At 36.9% G+C, this 23,636-nt stretch overlaps 1 protein-coding gene across 4 annotated transcripts in view; it reads left to right on the top strand.

Moving 5' to 3' along the window:
* Nucleotides 1–15,827, top strand: part of LOC146360941 (gamma-aminobutyric acid receptor subunit beta-3-like) — a 91,903-nt gene extending 76,076 nt beyond the window's left edge. For 2 of the 4 annotated variants that reach the window (XM_084922337.1, XM_084922334.1), the window contains 3 exons: nt 4,255–4,502; nt 5,857–5,925; nt 9,843–15,827. In XM_084922337.1, coding sequence (XP_084778463.1) covers nt 4,255–4,502; nt 5,857–5,925; nt 9,843–10,214 — 689 coding nt within the window. In that variant the 3' untranslated portion in view covers nt 10,215–15,827. The remainder of the gene's footprint in view (nt 1–4,254; nt 4,503–5,856; nt 5,926–9,842) is intronic. The other 2 variants (XM_084922338.1, XM_084922336.1) reach the window with 1 other exon arrangement.
* The last annotated feature ends 7,809 nt before the right edge of the window (nt 15,828–23,636 follow it).

Here is a 23,636-nt window from a genome sequence, read left to right as displayed (position 1 = left end):
TACCTTTCAGCAGCATCCATCTGTTCCCCTGCTACCCTGGAGGGAATCTGTGTGTGTGTGTGTGTGTGTGTGTGTGTGTGTGTGTGTGTGTGTGTGTGTGTGTGTGTGTGTGTGTGTATACTTCTCTGTTACTGCACGGTTTCTTTCCGTATCTTTTCGTCAAGGCATGTATGCAATATCCGGTCATTATCGTATGCCTTGGAGTGTATGTCTGCTTTTTTTGTATGTGTGATAGCTGCAATATCCGGCATGTAGCTCGACAGGAGAAAGGCAACCAGAGGTCCATTCTCTACTCTTGATGGACCTTTTTGAGCTTTCAGCAGATATCTTGATTGTGGAAGAGGCTGTGCGTGTGTGCATGGATTGCTCTTTGTGTCTATGTGTGTGCACACACCTGCCGGTAAAAGCAGTGTAATGATCAGGAGGAAATCAATTCAAGGAGGCAGCAGGCAAACAATTGAATTGTTTGAAGGAGAATCTCATTTTCCTGAGCAATTCCAAAGGATTGCAAAGTTACAAATTACCTGCTTGCACCTTAATCTGGTTGCAAGCTTTTTTCCACAGTCAGGACCTTTATTCATACTCGTATTATGTGTACAGTTAGGGTACAGTTAGCTGTACAAGAACACTTTTAGAGTGACATAAGACACATAAGTTTGAAATCAGTATATGTTTGTTCAAACTTTTGAAATCTTCATATGGAATTTTTACCTATTAAGCATACTACACTGGAGATCTTTTAGCAAAAGGCCGACTGCATGTAAGAGAGTTGATTTGAAAGGTCAATTTTATACTTCCTGATGATGGCTGTGTTTAGCATCTAACCTCATCTAACATCTAACCAGTTTAATGTTGACCTGGTGAATGTTGAGAGGTTAAAGTTTATAGACAGTGTGCTACAATTCCAATGTCAGGCTGTTTTAGATTAGATAATACATATCATAACCATCTATCCATTTGGATAGGTGGGATACACCATTGGCAGGTTACCAGTCAGTCACAGGGCTAAAACCGAACTTAGAAGGTCTGATAAATCTTTAACTCTTACCCCTTGGACATCTACTGGGAGTAATCCCCCAAAAAACACATTTTTATTGATATATACTGAGGTGTCAAAACTTGTCATTAAGGGTACAAAATAACTCTACAAGCTAATGAGTGACCTCTTAAGTTACAAAGACACATAAGGGGTAGTTTCCAAAGTTTGAGATAGAGACCTATTTGCTCCAAAATCATCTGTTCATGTTCATCAGTCACTTAGCTCCAGTGCCCTCAACAGCCATGCTAGTTACCACTTTTGTTGCGCATGCACTAAAATAACTTAATTTTACTGTCAGAAAAAGTAGAAGTACGTCAGTAGAGTTCTGCTTTCTGCCCCAGAACTTCGAATGCCAAAGCTGAAACTCTACAGACTGCTGCCAAGTTTTCTTAGCTTTCCAATATGTAAGTATATCTGTTTAGTTTAGTTTGCAGTCCTACCAGACTGCCTGTACCCCTTAAAGAACAAAGACAGTTTTCTAATGGTTGTCAAACCACATCTTTATGGACATATTACTACATTTTTATGTGCTTTAAGCCCCGCGTGCAGTCCTATCAGACTGACAGTTTGCGCTGTCTGCAAGTGATGAATTGAAGTGTTCAATTAACACTGCTTTGATTTACCTCCTGTACCTGTCATTTTACAGGCATAACGGGATTCTGTATGATATATCTTTTTCTCTTTTCATAATGTGGAGCTGTGTTCCTAATGGCCTATTGGCACATGATTAGAGGAGATTTGATTGCCGTGCGCCTTTGTTCCAGCTGTTAGGGTGGAAAAGAGATTTGGGGACATATAACAAGAGAAAGGTGGGGGAGGGGACTCTTAAAAAAAGGTGCTGCGTGAGCAAAGAGGGAAATCACCACAAAATGATGGCAAGATTAAGAAGCGGGGAACAATGAGACAAGACAAGGTGGGGGGAAGGAGGAGGGGGGAGACCAGAAGGAATGAGAGCAAGAGAAACCCCATCAAACTATATTTCTCCCCAGAGAGTGTAACACCGTGATGAAAGAGGAGGGAGTCCCACATGCGCGTGGCCCCTTGATTAAATTGTCCGAACAGGGAGCGAGGGAGGGGGCACATGAAAGGAAGTGAGGACTGGAAGAAGAGAGGGAGTGAAGGACGGAGATTAATGGTACAGCTCAGCGAACACCTATAAAGAACAAGACTGTCATTATGTGGAGGGAAAAAAAGAAAACCAGATTGCACCATCCAGTACGGGTGGTGGCACTGAGCACGTGCGAGCAAGCTCATGCGCATTCAGACCTGCAGTGCACACACGCGAGTGCTGTTTAGCCTTGCAATGTGCCAATAAATCACACGAAGGCTCGGACAGACCTTAGCTCTCCTGCACCCTCCTCCGCGACCCCCTCTGACTGCTCCATGTCTCGTTGCTCTACTTTATGGCACATGAACCAAAAACCTTTGCCTGTGTGAGTTAAAGAGAATTCAGTGTTCATGCTGTTTGCCCATCCTTTCTTACGGTGGGTGCTCAGGGGTCATCGTAAAATGCATTGACCCTCATCCAGTTCTATATGTGGCTATAATTTTACGAGGCTCACCTCATGCTGTCGTTCTGCCATGTGTGAAGGTGCTCTTACTGTCAATGCTGTGTTTTATCCCTAGTAGTTAAGGTTACCAGGAGCTGGGGGCTAGATACATGCAACACTATTCTGATGAGTTATTTCTGCTTGGTAACCAAGGGGGCAGTTGGATGTTACAAGGCAGACCTTTGAATTTCAATGAGGCAGACTTTGTGCACCTACCTAGCAGCTTGTGCCTGCTGATCTCTTTTATATTTGATCCTGTTTACAACGGGCAAATTGTTTTATGAGGATTTTCAAATCAAATACATGCCCTCACCCTTGCTGCTATTTCTTGCTGTTTCTCTGGTTCTTGACGATAGCAAGCACCATAATCTTTTTTTTTTCTCTGCCAGGTCAGTCGTGCTCGTAACTAGCAATGGAAACAGCCACAGTACAAACATGTTTTTTGTAAAAATAGCCTTGTTACTGTAGTAACGGCAAAGACATCTGCTGGAGTTTTCAGTGTGACCTTAAGGTTTCGGTCGAGACAGCAGCATCTGTTTAAAGACAGTCTCGGACTAATTAAGCGTTAGATATACCATCCAGGATTGATTATGAAGATTGGTCATGAGGAAGCCTCGGAGAAAGAAAAAGCAGACTTCCTCCACAGTTTGTCTTTGAAACATTTTGCTGAGTGATCTATATACAGTAATGTTACTGTGATTAGTTTAAAATCCTCAATTAAAAGGATAACAGTCTGAGAGGTGAGGGTTTTTTTTTTGGTTTTTTTTAATGAGGTAAGCCAAGATATGCGATTATATAGGGCAGCAATGGCATACTACATGCAAGTGGGTTTTTAAATATTTCGTGTGTAAGATACACCCAACAAGTAAGCCAAATGTTAGGTTCAGCTTCTTTGCAGTCTAACATGTTTTGAGTTTTTCTTTTGATTCTTATTGTCTATTTAGTCAGACCCAGAAGACCTACCTGCATTTTTGTTATTTTCAACAAGGTACAATAGCATAAAAGCACTACAATACATCCATATAAATCAAAAACCTCATCACTTCTTCATGAGCATGTCAAGACATGGCTTCTATTTTTGATCGTCATGCTGACCTCCTACTCTGTGCCTTCTTTCATGGATCTCAAACTTGTGGAAAGAGCAAACATGAATTGTTGTTTCAGGATTCTAGTAGACTTCAAGAGTAACATCCTAATAGAGAAAATTCATTAGAGATGATGGGGCTGTGCCAGCAAATGGTACAAAAGTACACAGGAAGATGATTTTGAAGATAAAGCCAACTAAACTTAAGTCATGTTTTATAAGCCCACTCCATCACCTCATTAGATAAACAGTCCAACCAATTGTTATCCCTTTGGTTCAGATACCTAGTCTTTCTAAAGTAGAAATGTTCGTCCTTAAAAAGACTTGGATTTCTTAAAGTTGGCACCATATTTGCCATAGCTAACATCTCCTGAGGGCTACTGACATCTCTGTTCTATACAAACTATATAGTGCGTAGCCTTGAGGATCGTTTCTGGCAATTTCCTTTTCTCTCTTTTTTTTATTTAAGAAGAAGTGTTTTAGTGCTTGCCAAGAATCTGTCGACCAGTTGTTGTCTCTGCTGTAGGCATTTGCTGTAAATATATAGAGCAAAAATACAATGTTTTTTCTTCTATTTGAAGGGATCACCACTGTGCTAACCATGACCACTATCAACACCCATTTGAGGGAGACACTCCCAAAGATCCCCTACGTTAAGGCTATCGACATGTACCTGATGGGCTGCTTCGTCATGGTTTTTCTGGCCCTGCTTGAGTACGCCTTCGTCAACTACATCTTCTTCGGGAGGGGCCCACAAATGCAAAAGAAACTGGCAGAGAAGGCAGAAAAGGCCAACAACGAGAGGGCGGCTAAGTACGACGCGGCAAGGGTAGGTTTGAATTTGATTATTGATCACTGGATACCTGAGTGTGTATTATCACAACAGCAGCAGAGAAAACCAAGGGAATCCGGGAACTTTGTTACATATTTGTGAATATTTCAAATCTGCCACAAAAGCCAGCAGTGAAAATGCTTTGCCTTTAAAATCAAAAGCCAAACATGAAAACTTTCGAGTCTTCTTCATTCTAATTTCAAGTGCCATCATTATTGTTATTTAAAAATTAACTATTTATTGTTTTAAGATATTTTTTGTTACCAGCACCTGATATAATGCACTACTACTGACAGTAAACATGTAGGTAAGAGTTTTCTAGGCTTAATGTAGCCATAGTGTAGCTGGTGTTGCTGACGTTACACTGTTTGAGTAACTTTGAAAAGTTAATAGACAGGCCCAAATAGGAGGCTTTGTATATACTATATGTTTGAACTGAGAAGTTGCAGGATTTAGCTCGGCAGGAAGGCTGATAAAATGTGGCGTGGGTGATAATACGTTGTAGATACTGAATAAAATTTGAGCACTGTCTATTTAGCTTTAAAGGCAAACCCTGCTAGCATGCTATATAGCCGACAGCACGGCTGGACGGCAGCTGGTGCGCTGCCAAAACGTTCTGGGAGTGTGAGTACACTGAAGAGAAATGTCTTGCCAAATGAAATGGTGTGATGCTGGACTTGTATGTGATATATGTAGCTGCTTTCAGAAGTTTGTTTTTTCTTTTTGGCAGTGCATGCTAGTAAAAGTGGAGCAGATCATTCAGAACTTGTACCTGCTCAACTCTAGCTGTATGTGAGTACCAGCGCCATTGATGGACAATATGGCCATTCTTTAGCACCAAGAAAATAGGAGAAAAGAAGGGCTAATATGTGCTGTTCTATAACTCCATTGATGGCTTTTGTGATTTGTTGACATTAATGTGGAATAAATTTGTCCAAATGCATTTTGTTAATACTCAACAATAAAAGGATTCTTTTCTTTTCAACAGTTAAGAGTGAGGTACTACAATAGGGATTGTTGCCTGTTAGACACTTTTGAAAATGAGTGAAAAATGTGAATGACATGACATTTTTTGTTGTACTGAAAAAAATATGAATGTCCACAGTCCTAGTAGGATAACTAAACCTGTGAATGGAGCTGTATGTTAGTTATTCTCAAGAATAATTATCAGTTTCTTTACTTTCATATTCACATATCAGGATATGTATAACAAAAGGGGAACGTTGTATGCTGTTTACCTGCTTTACTTTATTCATAGTGTTCAGTCACAAAAATATATTGGTTAAATGGAGAAAAAAAAAGTTTCAGACATTTGTTCCCAGCATGTGGCTGAAAATCTTCATCTCCTCAGGAGGCAGGTAGTAGGACCGCGTCCCTAAAACGGTCCAATCAGGTTAAAGGTCTTCGCCACTCACGCTCGGTGAGTTGTTTTGTTCAGTGAGACCCTTCAATTCGCCGTCATCATCAGCAGACATGGATGCGTTTTCTTTTGCCTTGATGCAAAAATATTTCTCCATCCATGTGATGAACTGAGCAATCGCAGACATCTCCATGACATCGCAGATTTGCCACATTGGTGTTTCTGATATGACTTGTTTCCTCCTTTCAGAGCTCATTTTGAATGCATGCTGTCTGTATATCTTTCCTCATTGAAGTCATCAGTGAAGCCATTTCTTTCACAGCGCATGTAAGAATGTGGTGAAGCAGTCCGCCTGCCAGTGGGTAGTCACTGCAGAGGTCCCCCACCATGCACAGTGGTATACAAAACAAATAAATTAATCTGAATATAGGGAACGAGTGCAGCATATTTACAAAGAAAGATACTAAAGTGACTGTTTTATTTGATTTAATAACATAAGACTTGAAAAACAGTTCATATTTAACCTCAGGTTTATTACACTGCAAAAAGTTGTATTGAGTCTAGTGATGATTGGTAGTCACCATAATCTTTTTTATTATGTGGTAATTCTTGATTACTGGAGCCTGACTGATATATGATATTTAAGACTGATACCCATATTTGGTGATTTAAAAATCTGATATTGCGCTATATCAGACAGTATTTTTTTTCTTTTAGACACACAAAAGAAACAGATTTTTCATAACCATTAATTTATTTACTCCTTCAGTTATTGTGTTTGTGGCATCCCAGACACATTTGACAACAGGGAAATTGCATAATCTCTACGTAACCATCAAATTGTTCAAATAGCTAATACTGTCATTTACTGGCATGACCATAAATCAGTCAGACTCTGGTGAAAGCAGTACATGCACTAAAATCAGAAATGTAGCTGTACTACATGTTAAATATAAGTACTCCATATTTATATAAAATACAAAGATAGATTTATACCTATTTCCACAAGATTTGGAATGTTGTGTAAAATAAAAATAGAAATGAGTGATTTACTAATTAATTAAAGCCTGTGTTAAATTAAAAATAGTACAAAGACAATTTATCAAATGTTAAACCCATAATGTTTTTTTTAAAGAATATATGCTAATCTAGCACATTTTTCATGAAATTTGCAATAAAAATATGTTTACCACTCTACAAGGCCTTCTTTGACAGAGATTTTCTTAAATTATGTAACTGGGAGACAGTAGGCATTTGTAAAGAGCCATGATGTGGGCATATCTCTAGAATGCATTTTGGCATTATCTTTCTGAAACAATTAAGGCCATCCCTGGAAATAGTGTCGTCTGGATTGCAGCATGTGATGCTCTAAAATCTGTAGTTGCTGTACAGCATTAACATTGCCTTCACATACGGGCAAGTTGCTGTATGCTCCCCAATTAAAAATATGTCTTAAATGATTTGAAAATCAGTGTATACTGACATTTTAAACAGTATAACCTGTTTCCAAAAAAGCCTGTATGCTAAGTGCTTCACACCACCAGGTAAGCAGACTAGAGATAGATCACAGTGCATTAAAAAAACAATAAAATATTCTGAAATATAATATAGTGTATAGCATATAAAATAAAACTTCTGGATGGGGTAGTGCATAGGCTAATAATTAGTAAATCAAACACCTCACAATAACAAGCTTCTTGCAGCAGTTTTAATTCTAACTCGAACAAAAAGGAGCCGTGGGACTTCCACAGTTGCTACATTTGCATGAGCAATCACTACTTTTCATTAATGTTGATTTGTCTGTAATCATAAGCATGGATTATGATGTATTGTATCTTGTGTTGAATTTATCTGTTTTATGTGACAATGAATGAACTGAAATAACTTCTATTCAACTGATGTATCAGGTTAGCAATTTAATGTGTTATCATGGACTATATTGGCATATTAATGTGCAGCAGCAATGCAATATGATTACAGTTATAGTCACAATGTTAAAAAAAAAAGTCAATTCTGTGAATATTTGCATGTTAAAATGTGACAAATATGGGTTTGTTTGTTTTTTTCATTTTTGATTTTAGCAAACTGAAGACCTAATTCCATATAGTAAATGCGTTCAACGTGCTATTCAGCCAAAGCGTATTGTAGCTTCTCCAAACCATTGCTACAATGGAGTGAATAAGGAGTAGAGGGAGTAATGCTGGCACCTTCTACAACAAAGCTTTGTGAGAAACAACGTGTTGGCTTTCAGTGCACATCCATGGGAACCATGGAGGAAGTGCAGCCTTCCATGTGCTTTAGTGAAAAGCTGGAGGCAGAGGGCCACAGAACATACCTGACAATGATCAAGTCAGATGTTTCATGAAAAGAAACAGCTGGGTTGAAAGGTGTTGCAAAGCAGCTTGCAGATGAATAAGATTTGTAAGTAAGATAGTTGGACTGTTTGCTCTACAAGAGATTTTTAGATTTGATGTGTAGCATCAGCTGATACTTAACAGACAGCTGATTTATTGTGACAAAAATAAGACTAATTTTTGTAGGCACTCTCTTATTTTAAAAAATTTATGTAGGTTTAAGCTACCCAAAGCTTTACATGGCTCTGTGTCATAACCATTACTTTTAAATGGTGAATTAAAACAGTTTGAGTTTTCTTTTCTAATAAGTAATTAATCTGTTATATTAAATTTTATATTTAAAATGCAAGAGATAATACAAGGAGAAATAAGTAAAATAAGCCTAATAGTTAAAAGTACAAGCAGGAAGTTAAACTAACTCCACAGAGACAAAACTCTATGGAAAATGACTCTTCACTTGTCTCTTATCTGTGACCTCAGGAAATACTTTTTATTTGAGTTTATGGTCTCAATCAGAATGGTGTTCGTGCATTAATGAAACTCAACAAGGTTAACGGACATGCAACTAAGTATGCTAGCTAGCCATCAAAAATTACTCAAAAATGTTTTTTTTTTTTAAAAAAAGAGGGCATCTCATACTGTGAATTTAAAGTTGAAAGTTACAATAATTTGCCTTTTACAACTTGAAAAATAAAGACCAGTGTCCTCCGAATGTCAGGTGGTGTTACATATTTCCAGTCTGGATTATTGGTTAGCCTAGTTTTGGACAGCCGATGTTCCATTACTGCCACCTGATGGAACAAAAAAACTCACTTTGATTGCATAGCACAATTGCGTGGGCTTTATGCAGAAAAGGTCAACAATGCCTGACAGATACATTTGTTTATGTAAGCTGCCAAATTCAAAATTAATATGAAGTCTACGGTAGCTCCTATTTATTTTTATATGATGTGATGCAGAGTTTGAGTAAAACTAAGCCATCCATCCTTTGAAGAAATACAATAATCCTCGAAACTTTTTCAACACTTTGTTTTGAAAGTGTTTGAAACACAAGGGCTCAGATAAAAGAAAAAAACAATGTTTGATATGTAATCTCATGGGGGAATTCAGATGAGGTCGGGCATGAGAAAAGAAAAGAAATTGCGTAACAGTGCTTTAAAAGGAGCCTCCCATTTTTGCATCCTAATAGATGCAATGTCATACTGGTGGAAACAAAGTAGCAATGAGCCTAACAAGGCCCATTTGTTACTTCAGTATTTGTATTACAATGTATGTTTTCCTGTTTTCCTGTTTTCCTGTTTTTCCAGTGTTAGTTCCGTTTTTCAATGTAAGATATTTTAACCGTCTGAGGGCTAGGTTGCAAAGGTGATGGGACCCAACCCTAACAATAATGCTAATACTCACTCAAGGGGCAATCAGAAAATGCTTTTTTTTTTTAAATTAAATTATTCTCCCAAGAAACAAAATAATCATTCCAACCAATGGAGCTAGGGTTCGGGTCGTACGGACTTTAAACCCCAGACGGCCATGAAAATCTTTCTTTCAGGATTCTTTCAATTCTTGGTCTTGGAGGGAAGGTTCCTAAAGTGCTGATACTCATAACTGTTTTCTTTCTCTATTCAGGCAGAGCCACATGGTCATGGGAACATTCTGCTAACCACCCTGGAAATCCATAATGAAGTGGCAGGAGGTGAGATCACCACCAGCGTGGCAGACATTAGGAACTCTCAGTCCATGGTGCAGCTGGACAGCACTGCCTCATCGCACATCCAGTATCGCAAGCAGAGTGGCGGAATCGGTCCATGCTCTGCTAGCCGTCACTCCCTGGACCGCTCGGCTCAAATGAAACGCAGCCGCCTGCGGAGGCGGTCCTCGCAGTTAAAAATCAAAATCCCCGACCTGACGGATGTAAATGCCATTGATCGCTGGTCACGGATCATTTTCCCTTCCGTGTTCTCAATCTTCAACCTCATCTACTGGCTCTACTATGTCTGATTGGACTGTTTTGTTGAGGTGTTTTATTCTGGTTTGTTTTTTTGTTGGGGTTTTTTTTTGTGACTTTTTTCATTTCATTTGTTTTTCTTCCTTTTCTCTGTTGCTTTTATACATGATGGAATCTGCCACGTTGAAGACTGTAACACAATAAGACAAAAGCGAAAAAGAGACTGAGAAAAGACTACCGAGTTTTGGACCAAGTTCTCATTTAAGTTGTTTTTATATTTGTAGTCTTTGAACCCTTAGTGTTCTTTTTATTTTTGAAAGTATGTACTGTAATTGGGATTTGTGACAGTCATTTCCCAACACATTTGCCCTCTCAGTAATGTGTAAATAGCAAGATACAAAGCCAGCAATTGAATAAATATTACAGTATTTGCAAAAAAGAAAAAGAAACAAGAACCAGTTAAGTTAAAGATTTTTCTAATCAAAAAAGTAAGAAATCTTTATACTACACAGGTGATCAGATAAGTGCAGGCAACTCCTAGAAATCATTTACCCTATGCACTATTAATGCATGTAATGATCAGCCGTAGTAGAAAAATAACGAGTACTTTTTGCCTTCGGTAATAGCACAACTTCACAGCAACAAACCAATGTGTGTTTGTTTATAGCATTAATAATATACTTCCTACTAAATACAATTTATCATGCATTGAACTGGTAAACCTTTACCCAAACACAATATCTTCAAACTCTTAACATCCCCCAGGTCACTGGCAACCCATTTAGGGGTAGGTTTAGGCTAATATCTACCCTTTTTTAAAGACTTTATCACCTACTTGGAACATCCAGAAAAAAAACTGTACGGCCAAAATGAATGTACTTCATTTGACAGGTAACATAGTTTCTTCAAATGTGCCCATTTCCTATGTTAATTAAACAGAACCCTAGAACTGACCCTAGACTGACCACCGATGACCAGCTGGAGGTTAGGAGTTTGAAGCGGAGGTTTTTGTCCTCTGTTCAGAATGATTATGACTCAGGTTCTGAATTTTTTGGGTGTCTTTTTCTTAAAAACCAAACAAAAATAATGTCGCTGAAATAACTTTTTTGGTCATTTGATAAGGGGAATAGAAAATAATAAGCACAACTCTGACAACTGCCATTTCTTTCCTCTTCTACCTTCAACCAACAACACTTTTCAAGTGATAGCATGACAGAATTGCACTTAAATTTCTCCAACATTCTAGAAAAACTGTTTAAGAAAACTGCCAAGGGCCTTTTGGGCAATACAGTTATTACTTATCTCATGAAATATTATGATATTTTTGTACTCTGCGTCTTGAGGTCTTCATTTGAGTTCCTAACCTATTCTTGTTTTCTTTTGCGCCATCTCCGTTGTGGTAATAGAATAAAAGACCCATTTTTTTGTACATAAGTTCATAGGTGTGTATATACATAAATGTGTATATGTATATATACATGTGTGTATATATATATATATCTATATATAGCTATGAGAGGTGGGATCAAAAAGTTCCAGGGATGGGCCTCTGAAAATCAAAACTCTTGCTCATTTTAAATTTGGGTCAGTAGACTTTAGTTCAAGGTTATCTTCTCACATACCATTCACTGTTAACAGTGCATTTTTAGGTCACTTAACAGAAGTCCTGTGTTTCTCTATTGCTCACTGGATCCACTTAAGTATCTCAACATTTCAGATTGATTTTCTTTTACATAATCTGGATGAAGCAAATCTAGCAAACAGATTTGCCAGATTTGCAAATAGATTTGCAAATCTGGCAAATATTGTGTTGATGTTGTCAAGAAAACATGCATTTTGAATGCACTTAGTGCTGGCACACACCACCGTTTTTGTAGTTCAGTGCTAAATGTTCTGCATTGATCCCTCAAGACATTACCATAGAGGTCTGCATTGACCGGCTGATCCCTGGACAAATTCCTGTTGCAAAAACCAGTGAATTCCAACAAAATGTATGACGGTACCCCTGTCACCAGTGATGACAATTCCAATACTTACTCCACAATAAGTGTTTTGATGAAAATCACTGTGTTGGGTAATTAACAAATCTACAAGGCATGTAAGATGACAGTATGTCACCAGTTGTGTAAGACAACAATCACACTCAGTCATGGTACAGGCAATTGTGCGTAGTGTACACCTCAGGACAGAATTTCTAGGCATAGCCAGGTGGCAGAAAGCTTCCACTTTGGTGCCCTCAGAATCTCATCACTGCTTTTTGCAGATGATGTGGTTCTGTTGGTTCTATGAGGTGTGGGTCTCATGCTCGCACTGGAGCAGTTCGCCAGTTGATCTATGCCCCTACCCTCACCTGTGATCACAAGCTGTGGATACAAGCGGCAGGAATGAGTCTATTCTGAACTACTGTGTTAATGCAGCCAGGGATATAGCCACCAACCTAAATTGTGAGTTAGTGGAAGGCCTACTCTACAGCCACCCCTAATTAAATTGCCCAACTTTAATAAATTAAAAACCACAAATCAGCAGTAAAAAAAAGTCTTTTGGTGTCTATGAATAGTTTGCCACTTCATCAGCAACACTAAATGGGGCTAATTTTCTTATAACTCACCTACCTGGATAATTGTTTTGGGCTCAAACCAATGATCACATTGTCTGTCAGTTCTTGTGATTGGACTCTGTGGGGCCTCATCTACTTCTTTCAATCGTTAAATTGGACTGCTTCACTGTAGGTTTCTTCATGGCACCTTTTTGAGGCATTTTAATTGGTTATCTGATGCTTTGCTGTGAGGTAGAGACCTTTCAAGTAGTTCAACCAATATAATTTATGAACACAACCAGCTAGCTGGCATTAGCTGCTAACTTAGGACTCCATCTTTTTATTCATTCATTTCTGGCTCCAGAAACAAACATGGCAACTGCTAAAACATTAACATTAAAGCTCCATATTTGACACCCATAACCAGTGGTGACAAAAATGATCATCCATGGTGCCATGTTTTAGTCCTTTGACATATATATACGTTTAAGATGTGCTGTGAAAATGACCTTGAACAGTAGCTCAGCCAAATTAAACTCTGGTATGGATTTTGATTTTTTTTGGGAGCCTGTTCCCAGAAGTTTTTGTTCACATCTCATATATCTCTGCGTGTGCAACCCCAAAATGAAAATGATCTTTTTGTGATTGTCATACTGGCAATTAACATAATTTAGTAGAAAGAATTAAACTAACAGATCTGTTTCACGCATCCGTTTAGTTTTGAGCATTTGTGGGGCACTCTGAAGACATTCCTACCCAATAACTCCACTCAAGACACTGTATGTATGTTCAGCTGTACTGAGTGATGCAAATGGATTCCATAGAGCCCGAAGATGGACCAAGATAACTGATCTGTCGTGTAAACAAAAGCACATACTAGTATTGAATGTATCAGATCCATTCTTCAGGGAGAGGATAATGAGCCATGATCATAATTTTTCCATCAGAATGTAACACCCATTCCTACATTGTGAGTGACAAATAGAATAGAGTGAGAAAGTAAAAAGATGGTGCTTTACTAGTGTGTGCATGTGCATGTGTGATGGAAAGTGGATATGGAGCCACTGAAAGAGGAATGGCATTGGTAGATTATTTGTTTTCTTGCTGCTTGCTCAACTATGGACAAATGTCAACATATAATAGTTTTCTGGATTAAAAATAGCTCTACTGTCAGACTCTTTTGACAAACTGTGTGCCATTCCACCTAAGGTCGCAGAGCCATCAACCAGTTATAACTTGAGGATGTACATTTGAAGCATTCTTGATCAATTGCAGATACATGGAACACATCCACTATTTGTGCATGTACAAGAATACATGTAGAGAAAAAAAAGGTTATTGATAACCGTGAGTTTGTTGACAGAATACAATCAGTGAAAAAATGTAAAGTTTTCTTTGTACAGGTTGATATATGACTAAGAACTGAATGTATTGTACTTGGATTGTTTCTGCACAATTGCAGTACGCTTACTGGAAAAAGGATTGACCTCAGTACTGATTAATATAGAGCTCTTGTGACCCCAAATCACATTTTCTGCTGTGTATACAGGCCTGGAGGCAAATAAGACCAGGGTGCAAGAAAGAAATGGCAGCGAAATAATACATAAGTCTGCTTAGGCATAAAGTTAAGGAAAATGTACGCTTTTATGCAACCTAACAAGCATCTAGCCCTACAAAGTCGCTCCAGAGATGACCTGAAACAGACATTCTGCTTCACATTATAATAATAACAACAATGATAATGCTATTATACTAAAATTATCTGCAGTCCAGTCAGAAGCACAACAGAGGGTGTGTGTAATATGGTCTCCAATAGGAATTGTAATTAATGGCGCTAAATGGTTTTAATAGTTGCATATGCTTATGCTTCAAGAGAAATAAACCCAGATATTTATTTATTACATTTTGCAAATACAGTATCTGTAATATTTTGCTGAAATCTGTGAAAAAAATAAAAAAAATGGAAATATTATGTTTTTGTCATAAGCCAGTCAAAAAGAACAAACAAAATTTGCACTTTTGGGCCCTGTTCATTCTGGACCATTACCTGGTCGTAATATAATTCCAGCTAGCAAAAGCTTTTAAATATATTAGAAGTTCTATGGTAACTCTGTGAAGTAGTTCATCTGGTATTGGACATGTCATCCCCTTGAAGGCGAAATCTTTCCAAAAAAACTTTACCCAACGGTGTGTTACCAGCACAAATGGAGACTACAAAATATTTTTGGAAATCCAGAAAATATTGCTCAATCATCAAGTGATTTACAGTAATGTGGAAACAATTTTATTTCACTCAGATACAAATTTGTCTCCACATCATCATCGTGAAATTGACTAGACTTTGTATGTAATTGCGCTACATGTTGTTTTGCAATGAACACACAGTAAAAGAAAATGTCTTTAACTTTGGTCTTGGTCACAGAGCATTGTTTGGGAATATCTTGCATTAATGCAAAAAAGTAATGAAACCAGTCTGTCCAAAGAAGATTCAAACTGCTTTGTGTAGTTTGAAGGACAATATTTGTACCCATATAATGTTGATGAAGCTTCAGTCTAGTGTAAATAAGACTGAACACGGAAGCTAAAGAAAAAACCTTTTACAACACGTGTCTAAAAAGATCTTCCTGGCTAACTGGTTTGCTTTGAATGACTTTTGGATGATGTGCTGGCATTACGACTGGTCAATGTGTGAATCATTTTTTTTTTAAAAATTACTGAACTACAAAGCGCAGTTTACGAGTAAAAGAAGGCAAGTGTTATAAACTCTAGATACCTGTTTATCATGCATGCAACTACAATTCGTAACTTTGGAGAATTAAAAAGAAAAAAAAGATTTATTGCAAACTCATTTATAAGAGCTGTCAGCTGCTCATTTTAGAAATGACACAATGCCGTGTGAGCCTACATCTAATAAATAAATAAATATTAAAACATAAAATAAAAAAATAAAAAAAAAGTCATTGAATACTTCAGGTGTTGTATGGCCTTGGTCCCATAATGGAATGTGAAATGTTCTGTGCTGCCACAAAATGTATTTAGGCTTAGATTTATACTGTATATCTCTGTATGTTTCTCTTCCTTTTTCGGTAGATTTCCATGTTAAAACATCAAATAAATGATATACATTGTACTTGTGTACTTGGTATTGTATATATCATACAGCAAGAAAATGCACCTTCCTAAAGTTAGGGAAATCCTTACAGAAACTTGGGAAACTAGTGAAACAAGTCCAGAGATTGGTGGGGATGACATCTCGTTTTGAAGCAGACAATTTTGCTCCAACAAGGTACTTGTTTCCTGTCTTTTTCCATTTTCAGTTCAAATCCATATTGTAATTGACCACTTACACTAGGATACAATATCATATGGTCAAATGAACTTTCTGAATGCATGCCAGAGTGATAATCTACAAGAGTACCGTAGGTTCCTGGATATAGGAAGAATTGGCAAGCCTAGCAGACTTAAAGTGTATAGTAGCATCTTTAGTAGATTAGCTAGCTACCTTAAAAATGCTAAAATAAGGTTCTCTCCAAGCTAAATTAAGTTGTTAATCCTGCAAGTCAGGGTGTTCAAAGCACAGATTACATGTTTTCTTATAATGCTGAAAGACAAACTTGTACTGTCAGCCCAAGTTTATGTTTTTCTGGCATAGATTCAGCATCAAATCTTAATGCTCCAAAGGCTCTCAAAACTTGATCACAGCTCAGACCTGCTGGCACAACATTTCTTCAAAGACAATAAACCTAGGTTGAACACCATGTATAAATAATACATTGCATTTAAATAACTTTTATGTGCCATCTGGGTGTATATAGGTAATCTGAGCAATGTAACTCATCAAGGGTTAGTCTATCTATTTCATAATATAGTTTCTTTGGAGCAAGTTGTAAAAAGATACCTCTGAGACATACTGTTATGTGCTTACCCTTAACTAAGCAGTGAATCATTTTTCAATGACCTAAGTCTAATACCTATGGAACAGGCAGCTCAAAGGAAGAGCAGGAAAACACAAAGCTGGATTCCAGTTTCAATGGCCCACTACTGCTCATGCATACATAGTTCTAAAGCTTGTTGAATGAGGCAATGTGAAAACATGCCAAATTTTAGGGATGTAAAACTTTTTTAAAATGGCACCGCACCAATATTTCTGAGAAAACAGATGGGGCAGTCTTCTCAATTTAATTATTTTGTTCAACTAAAATTGGAAGCTAAAAGTAGGCATGGATGTTAGCTGTCGTCAAGGAGAATGGGTTTTCCCTAGGTGCTTGTAGTTATATCTGAATATAATATGTTTGTATGCCCTACCATTTCTGTCTGCGGCAAAAAAAAAAAAAAAATGTTCTCAGTGTTGCAGGATGTGTTCAATTGAACTGAATTGACTTTCATTTATATTCCAACAGCAGTCTCCTTAAGGAGCTTTTGTATACTATAAGGTAAAGTTTAAGGAAGAAGCAGCGATGCAAGTGTGCTGGAATAGTGTTTAAGCAGAACTTGCGGTTAATTAGAGAGGAAATCATGCCCCCTTCCAGCAGTTTCTGACCTGGAGAGGTGAAGGTTAATGGACATAATAGTTCAGTTATTGTGCTAATACTATGAAATGTAGCTCGAGACTCTAATCAAGTCAGTGTGACTGCAGCAGTTTGATTGTGAAAACCCAAAAAACTCGGTTTCAAGTATGATAACAGTAAAGTCTCATAATTAAAGAAGTGAATGTCTAAATCTTTAGTTATTATTCATAAAGAATTGGGTTGATTCAATTCATAGCACCAAACTGCAACAGCAGTCCCTTCAAGACACTTGTACTGTAGGGTAAAGACTCTAAAATAATGGGGAGAAAACCCCAACAATCAGATGACCCCTGATGATCAAGCACTTGGCAACAGTGAGAAGGAAAAACTCCCTTTTAACAGGAAGGAACAACTGGCAGAACCAGGCTCATGGAGTGGCAGCCATCTGCTGTGACTGGTTGGAGGTGAGAGGAGGGAGACAGGCCAAAGACAAACTGTGGACAAGAGCTAGAGATTAATGATAACTAACGTGTCATAAAATGCTGTGTGAGTCAAGGCAGGATAGGACCTTAATATGCAGGACTCAAATGCAAAACTGAAATCAAAGCATATACACATGAGGAAATCAGGACCGAGAGGACTTTGGGCCTCTTTAGTATATTGGATAAGACCTTCCTTTTGTCTCAGGTAAAGAAAATACACATTGGATATATCATAACGTACAATAACTTGAGAAAAAGCTGAGGTTGGCTTTCTTTGCTCCAAACGCTCTACAGTATAAGTCCCTTGGGGTATGTGTGAGAAATTAGAATTTTTCTTTTTCCTCTGGTGTCTTTATAATATATATAAGGGTTCTGACCCCAAGATATACTGCAGTTTATCATAAAAGAAATTACTGTTCAGCAGTTTGTGGGAGGCATGTGAGTGGGACTGCTTGTTGATAGCAATACATATATTTTTCCTCAAAGAGAACTGGCCTTTTGAACAAGCTTCCAACTATGTGTTGCAGCAGGGTTTTGGAAGCGTTGGTAGGTATAAATAGCAAATCCAGTTGATTTGTTTATCCAGATGTACCTACCTGGCTAACTTCCTACTCGCAGTGGTGCAGGTCTTGCCTTGCCTCAAAGAAACTGAAGTTGAGATTTGTAAGAGTCTTCTCCTCTTGTGAAATTGTTTCTAGCATATCAGGTCCCCAGGTCATCCCTGCACTCAGTTTTGAAAGGACAAAAATAAACTTTTTACTCTTCAACTTTGTCAGATTCTTTCACAGCCCTATGGTTTTTTTCTAAAAGCATCCAAACAGATGAGGGATTGCTGTTCTTACTCTGGAATCTGACAGGGATATTGTGATAGATGACCTTGGGCAAACAAGATGCCAAAATTGCTAATAAAAAGCACTCTAGAGGGCCGTCAAGCAAAAGTCAACTAAAGGTTATCGGAACAAAAGAAAACAGAGGCATCATCCGTTCTCCCTTCTGCTATCACTCACTCTGATCTTATTGACCGGATACTTCAGAAATAAATAAAGAAGCAGTTCAAATGTGAAAAAAATGACTAATAGGACCATTAAACTTCATCAAATGGGAACAAAAAAGGATCTGGATCCCTTGCTTAACAATGTAGCCCAGGTTTTCAGGGCACGTGTTGTTGAATGTTGTCAAACTCTTGTGGAACTTAAGTCCTTCATTTAGGCAATAAGTCTCCAAAGGTTTGCTGATTTTCAGGTGGGGATGGGGTATGACCTGAAGCAAAGATTTATGTGTGAGCTGCTCTGAAGCTCTGCACTGAGAGACTTATTAGTTTCATAAATGCAGTGAAAAGAATATGAATATTTAATTACTTTTTTTTTTCCTTGTCAAGAATTAGACAGAAGATACAAGTTTTATAACCCCAGTGGGGAAATGGGGTTGCAACAGCACCAAATTATACAACAAAAGAAGCATGTACTAAAAAATAATGCAGGAAAGAAATGTGCTAGTTATGTAAAAAACAAACAAAAAAAAAAACAAGATGTGATGCCACAGCATACTTACCGTGCTTGGAGATATATCATATTTTTAAGTAGATACAGCTTACCATACTTAGTTCAATGCATAAGCATTCTTTGCTTTTCATTAATTGGAAATCTAATTATTGGGTAATTTTAACATTTTGACCGAATGATGATGCTAAAGAAATACATTAATTAAGTTTATTTTGATTAGCAATCAATTGCTCCCTAATTGATATACTGCAGCTACTGTATATAGAGTGCCATAGTGACTACACACTTTTTTAAGGGCTCTGCATAAAGCCCAGTAATATAGGTAATGACCATTTTTAATTGATTAATTAAAAATACAAGTCCAAGTCCAACTTGAGTTTCACACACTTTGTTTATTAGAAATGTATTCAAAAGTGTGTTACTTGCTTAAATTGTCATGAACAAATTTGTGTATTTTTCACCAAAAACGTAAAGCTAATTTTTCATGATTTTTTGGGTTAATAGCACTTACATTTATGCCACTTGCAGAATGTAATAATCAATAATCAGAATGTAATAATCAATAATCTGAAATGCCTGTGGTGTTGAGTTAAGATGCACTCTGGATTAGGACTGGGCGATATGTCGAGTTTTTAAATATGAGATGTGACAATATCGTTTATATCGATATAGTCTATGGTACGTTATAATTATACTTGTGGAGCTGCAAGTTTGCCTCTCTTTCGTCCACTTTTGTCTCTACGCTGCGTTACTCCACCTCGCCTCTCTCCTTCACTGAACACAACTCCCCCTCCCCCATCACTTCACCTGCAGGCAACAACAACATGGACACGGCAGCTATCAAAGAGGAGCTGATCGGTAAAAAGAAAACATTTGAAGATTACTATTTTAGTGCTGTCAGCGTGACGTTAACGCCATAACTGCATTAACGGGGCAAATCTCTTGTAATATCCTATGACTAAGGAACCACGGAGACCATGTTTAACTCACAGTTACTTCTTTATTAAGAGGGCCGGGGCATGCGCCCCACAGACTGAAAACTCTCCAACAACTGTTGCCCCCTGGTGGAGAAATCCCTGCCACAACATAACATCTCTGTTAACCAGTTACCGCAGATCGCCCCGTGCATGGGGCTGGACGGCGTCAATGGCGTGAACCGCGCTAACGCGTTGACGCCTAAAATCCTTTCATTTTCTCAAAAATCGACAGTGTGCCTTTATGTATGAATTCAGGTTGTGCTTACTGACCGTGAACCGATTTTATGTGGTACACAGCGCTCAGAAACCTTTCAAAAAACGTTTTGGTACGACTTTGGTAAGCTACGAAGCTGCACTGCTTGATGGATTGTTGGAGCATTGCGGCTACCGAGGAGCCTCGCGGAGTAATACGTACTCCGCTTCAACGTAACATTACTGTACTGTGTGCGTATAAGGACCACAAATGGCACCTGTTAAGAGACATGGTTACAAAGAGGATTTCAAACTCCAGGCTGTCAGTCACAGAGTAGAACTTGGGAACAGAGCAGCTGCGAAATCTGTCTGTCTTTGTTATTATGCTCAGCGTCTTTTAGTTTACATTTTGACTGCACAATTGTGAGCTTTTTGTTATGCACAAAAACAACATTGTTTTATTTTATTCATGGAGCATTATTATTTAATAAATGCTAATAATTTATTTCTGAGTCATTTTTTCTTGTACATCCACGCTTTATGTTAATAAAAGTGCCTATGTGAGATTTGGGACACAGCTTTGACTAAGAACTCTCTTTTTGTTCTTACTTTATGACTTTAAAAAATATCGAGATATATATCGTATATTGCCATCCAGCTAAAGAATATCGAGATATGAATTTTGGGTCATATCGCCCAGTCCTACTCTGGATCATAGACATCGGTTGGTATTGACAACAAGAACATATGCTTTGGGCTTTTTCCATTAAGAAACCAACCAAACAAAAAAGTTTATTGCATGAATAAATCTTTAATAGACACATCTGTATATGAGATTTAAAGTAGCTTTACCACGTTAATCTCCACTAGCGTCAGATAAAGTTAGATCACAGTTATTGTAACTCTCTTGATTCGGCTACTTAGCATTTGGCATGGTTCACTTTTCTCTGAATGGTGATTTGGTTTTACTTACTTTTTTTTAATGCTGTTTCTTTTCCTCCATATGAAAATATTTGAAGGGTAAAGGGTAGGTAGCATTTTAGCCACATGCTAAATAGGTATACTTGTAGAATGTATTTATTTCTTTCAGATCAACTCTCTTAGGAACATTTTTGCATTATATTTCTTCTGTTTTAAGTATGTCAAATAGGGAAAAATTCCATAAAAGGTTTTAAATGAGTTTAAAACCTTTTATGGTTTTAATAAATGAGTTTAACTGTCATGGTCCACATGTGGTAAATGCAGGCTACAGATACCATGGCAGTGCCAGGATTGTGAGTGATTGCTGAAAATGTTGAAATGTACTCACTCACTTTTTATTATTATTTGTAAATATGTGTACAAATGGTTGGGGTTTTTTTGTACTGTTTTTATCAATAAATCTCAGCAACAAAGAAAATACACCCATGTGTGTTGATTTCTCCCTAAGATGGCAAACTGAAACACAAGTTTCGACGGAATTTGAATGAAAACAACAGAATTTGAGAACAAACAATGGAATTTGAATGAAAACAACAGAATTTGAGAACAAACAATGGAATTTGAATAAAAAGAGTAGAATTAGAATGAAAACAAAAGCATTTGAATGAAAATAACGGAATTTCAATGAAAAGAATGGAATTAGAATGAACAGAACAGAATTTGAATCAAAACAATGGAATTTGAATCAAAACAACGGAATTAGAATCAAAACAACGGAATTTGAATGAAAACAACGGAATTTGAATGAAAACAACGGAATTTGAATCAAAACAACGGAATTTGAATGAATACAATGGAGGTTTAAAACAAACAACAGAATTAGAATGAAAACAACGGAATTAGAATGTACAGAACAGAATTTGAATCAAAACAATGGAATTTGAATCAAAACAATGGAAATAGAATGAAAAGAACAGAATTTGAATCAAAACAATGGAATTTGAATGAAAAGAACAGAATTTGATCAAAAACCAAAGAATTTGAACAAAAACAACGGAATTAAAATGAAAACGATGGAATTTGAATGAAAACAGCAGAATTTGAATGAAAATAATGGAAGTTTAAAACAAACAACAGAATTAGAATGAAAACAACGGAATTTGAATGAAAACAATGGAAGTTTAAAACAAACAACAGAATTAGAATGTTCTGGTCATTCTAACGGAATTAGAATGAAAACAACGAAATTTGAATGAAAACAATGGAATTTGAATGAAAAGAACAGAATTTGATCAAAAACCAAAGAATTTGAACGAAAACAACGTAATTAAAATGAAAACGATGGAATTTGAATAAAAAGAGTAGAATTAGATTGAAAACAAAAGCATTTGAATGAAAATAACGGAATTTCAATGAAAAGAACGGAATTAGAATGAACAGAACAGAATTTGAATCAAAACAAAGGAATTAGAATCAAAACAACGGAATTTGAATCAAAACAACGGAGGTTTAAAACAAACAACAGAATTAGAATGTTCTGTTCATTCTAACGGAATTAGAATGAAAACAACGGAATTTGAATGAAAACAATGGAATTTGAATGAAAAGAACAGAATTTGATCAAAAACCAAAGAATTTGAACGAAAACAACGGAATTAAAATGAAAACGATGGAATTTGAATGAAAACAACAGAATTTGAGAACAAACAATGGAATTTGAATAAAAAGAGTAGAATTAGAATGAAAACAAAAGCATTTGAATGAAAATAACGGAATTTCAATGAAAAGAACGGAATTAGAATGAACAGAACAGAATTTGAATCAAAACAAAGGAATTTGAAAGAAAACAACGGAATTAGAATCAAAACAACGGAATTAGAATCAAAACAACGGAATTAGAATCAAAACAACGGAATTTGAATGAAAACAATGGAGGTTTAAAACAAACAACAGAATTTGAATGAAAACAACGGAATTAGAATGTACAGAACAGAATTTGAATCAAAACAATGAAAATAGAATGAAAAGAACAGAATTTGAATGAAAACAACGGAATTTGAATGAAAACAATGGAATTTGAATGAAAAGAACAGAATTTGATCAAAAACCAAAGAATTTGAACGAAAACAACGGAATTAAAATGAAAACGATGGAATTTGAATGAAAACAACAGAATTTGAGAACAAACAATGGAATTTGAATAAAAAGAGTAGAATTAGAATGAAAACAAAAGCATTTGAATGAAAATAACGGAATTTCAATGAAAATAACGGAATTAGAATGAACAGAACAGAATTTGAATCAAAACAATGGAATTTGAATCAAAACAACGGAATTACAATCAAAACAACGGAATT

Source organism: Perissodus microlepis, chromosome 23, assembly GCF_051167445.1.
Source record: "Perissodus microlepis isolate ML-2025 ecotype Zambia chromosome 23, ASM5116744v1, whole genome shotgun sequence".
In the NCBI taxonomy this organism is placed as follows: domain Eukaryota; kingdom Metazoa; phylum Chordata; class Actinopteri; order Cichliformes; family Cichlidae; genus Perissodus; species Perissodus microlepis.
Note: the sequence above shows the minus strand (reverse complement) of the source record. Positions and strands in the feature narration are given on the sequence as shown.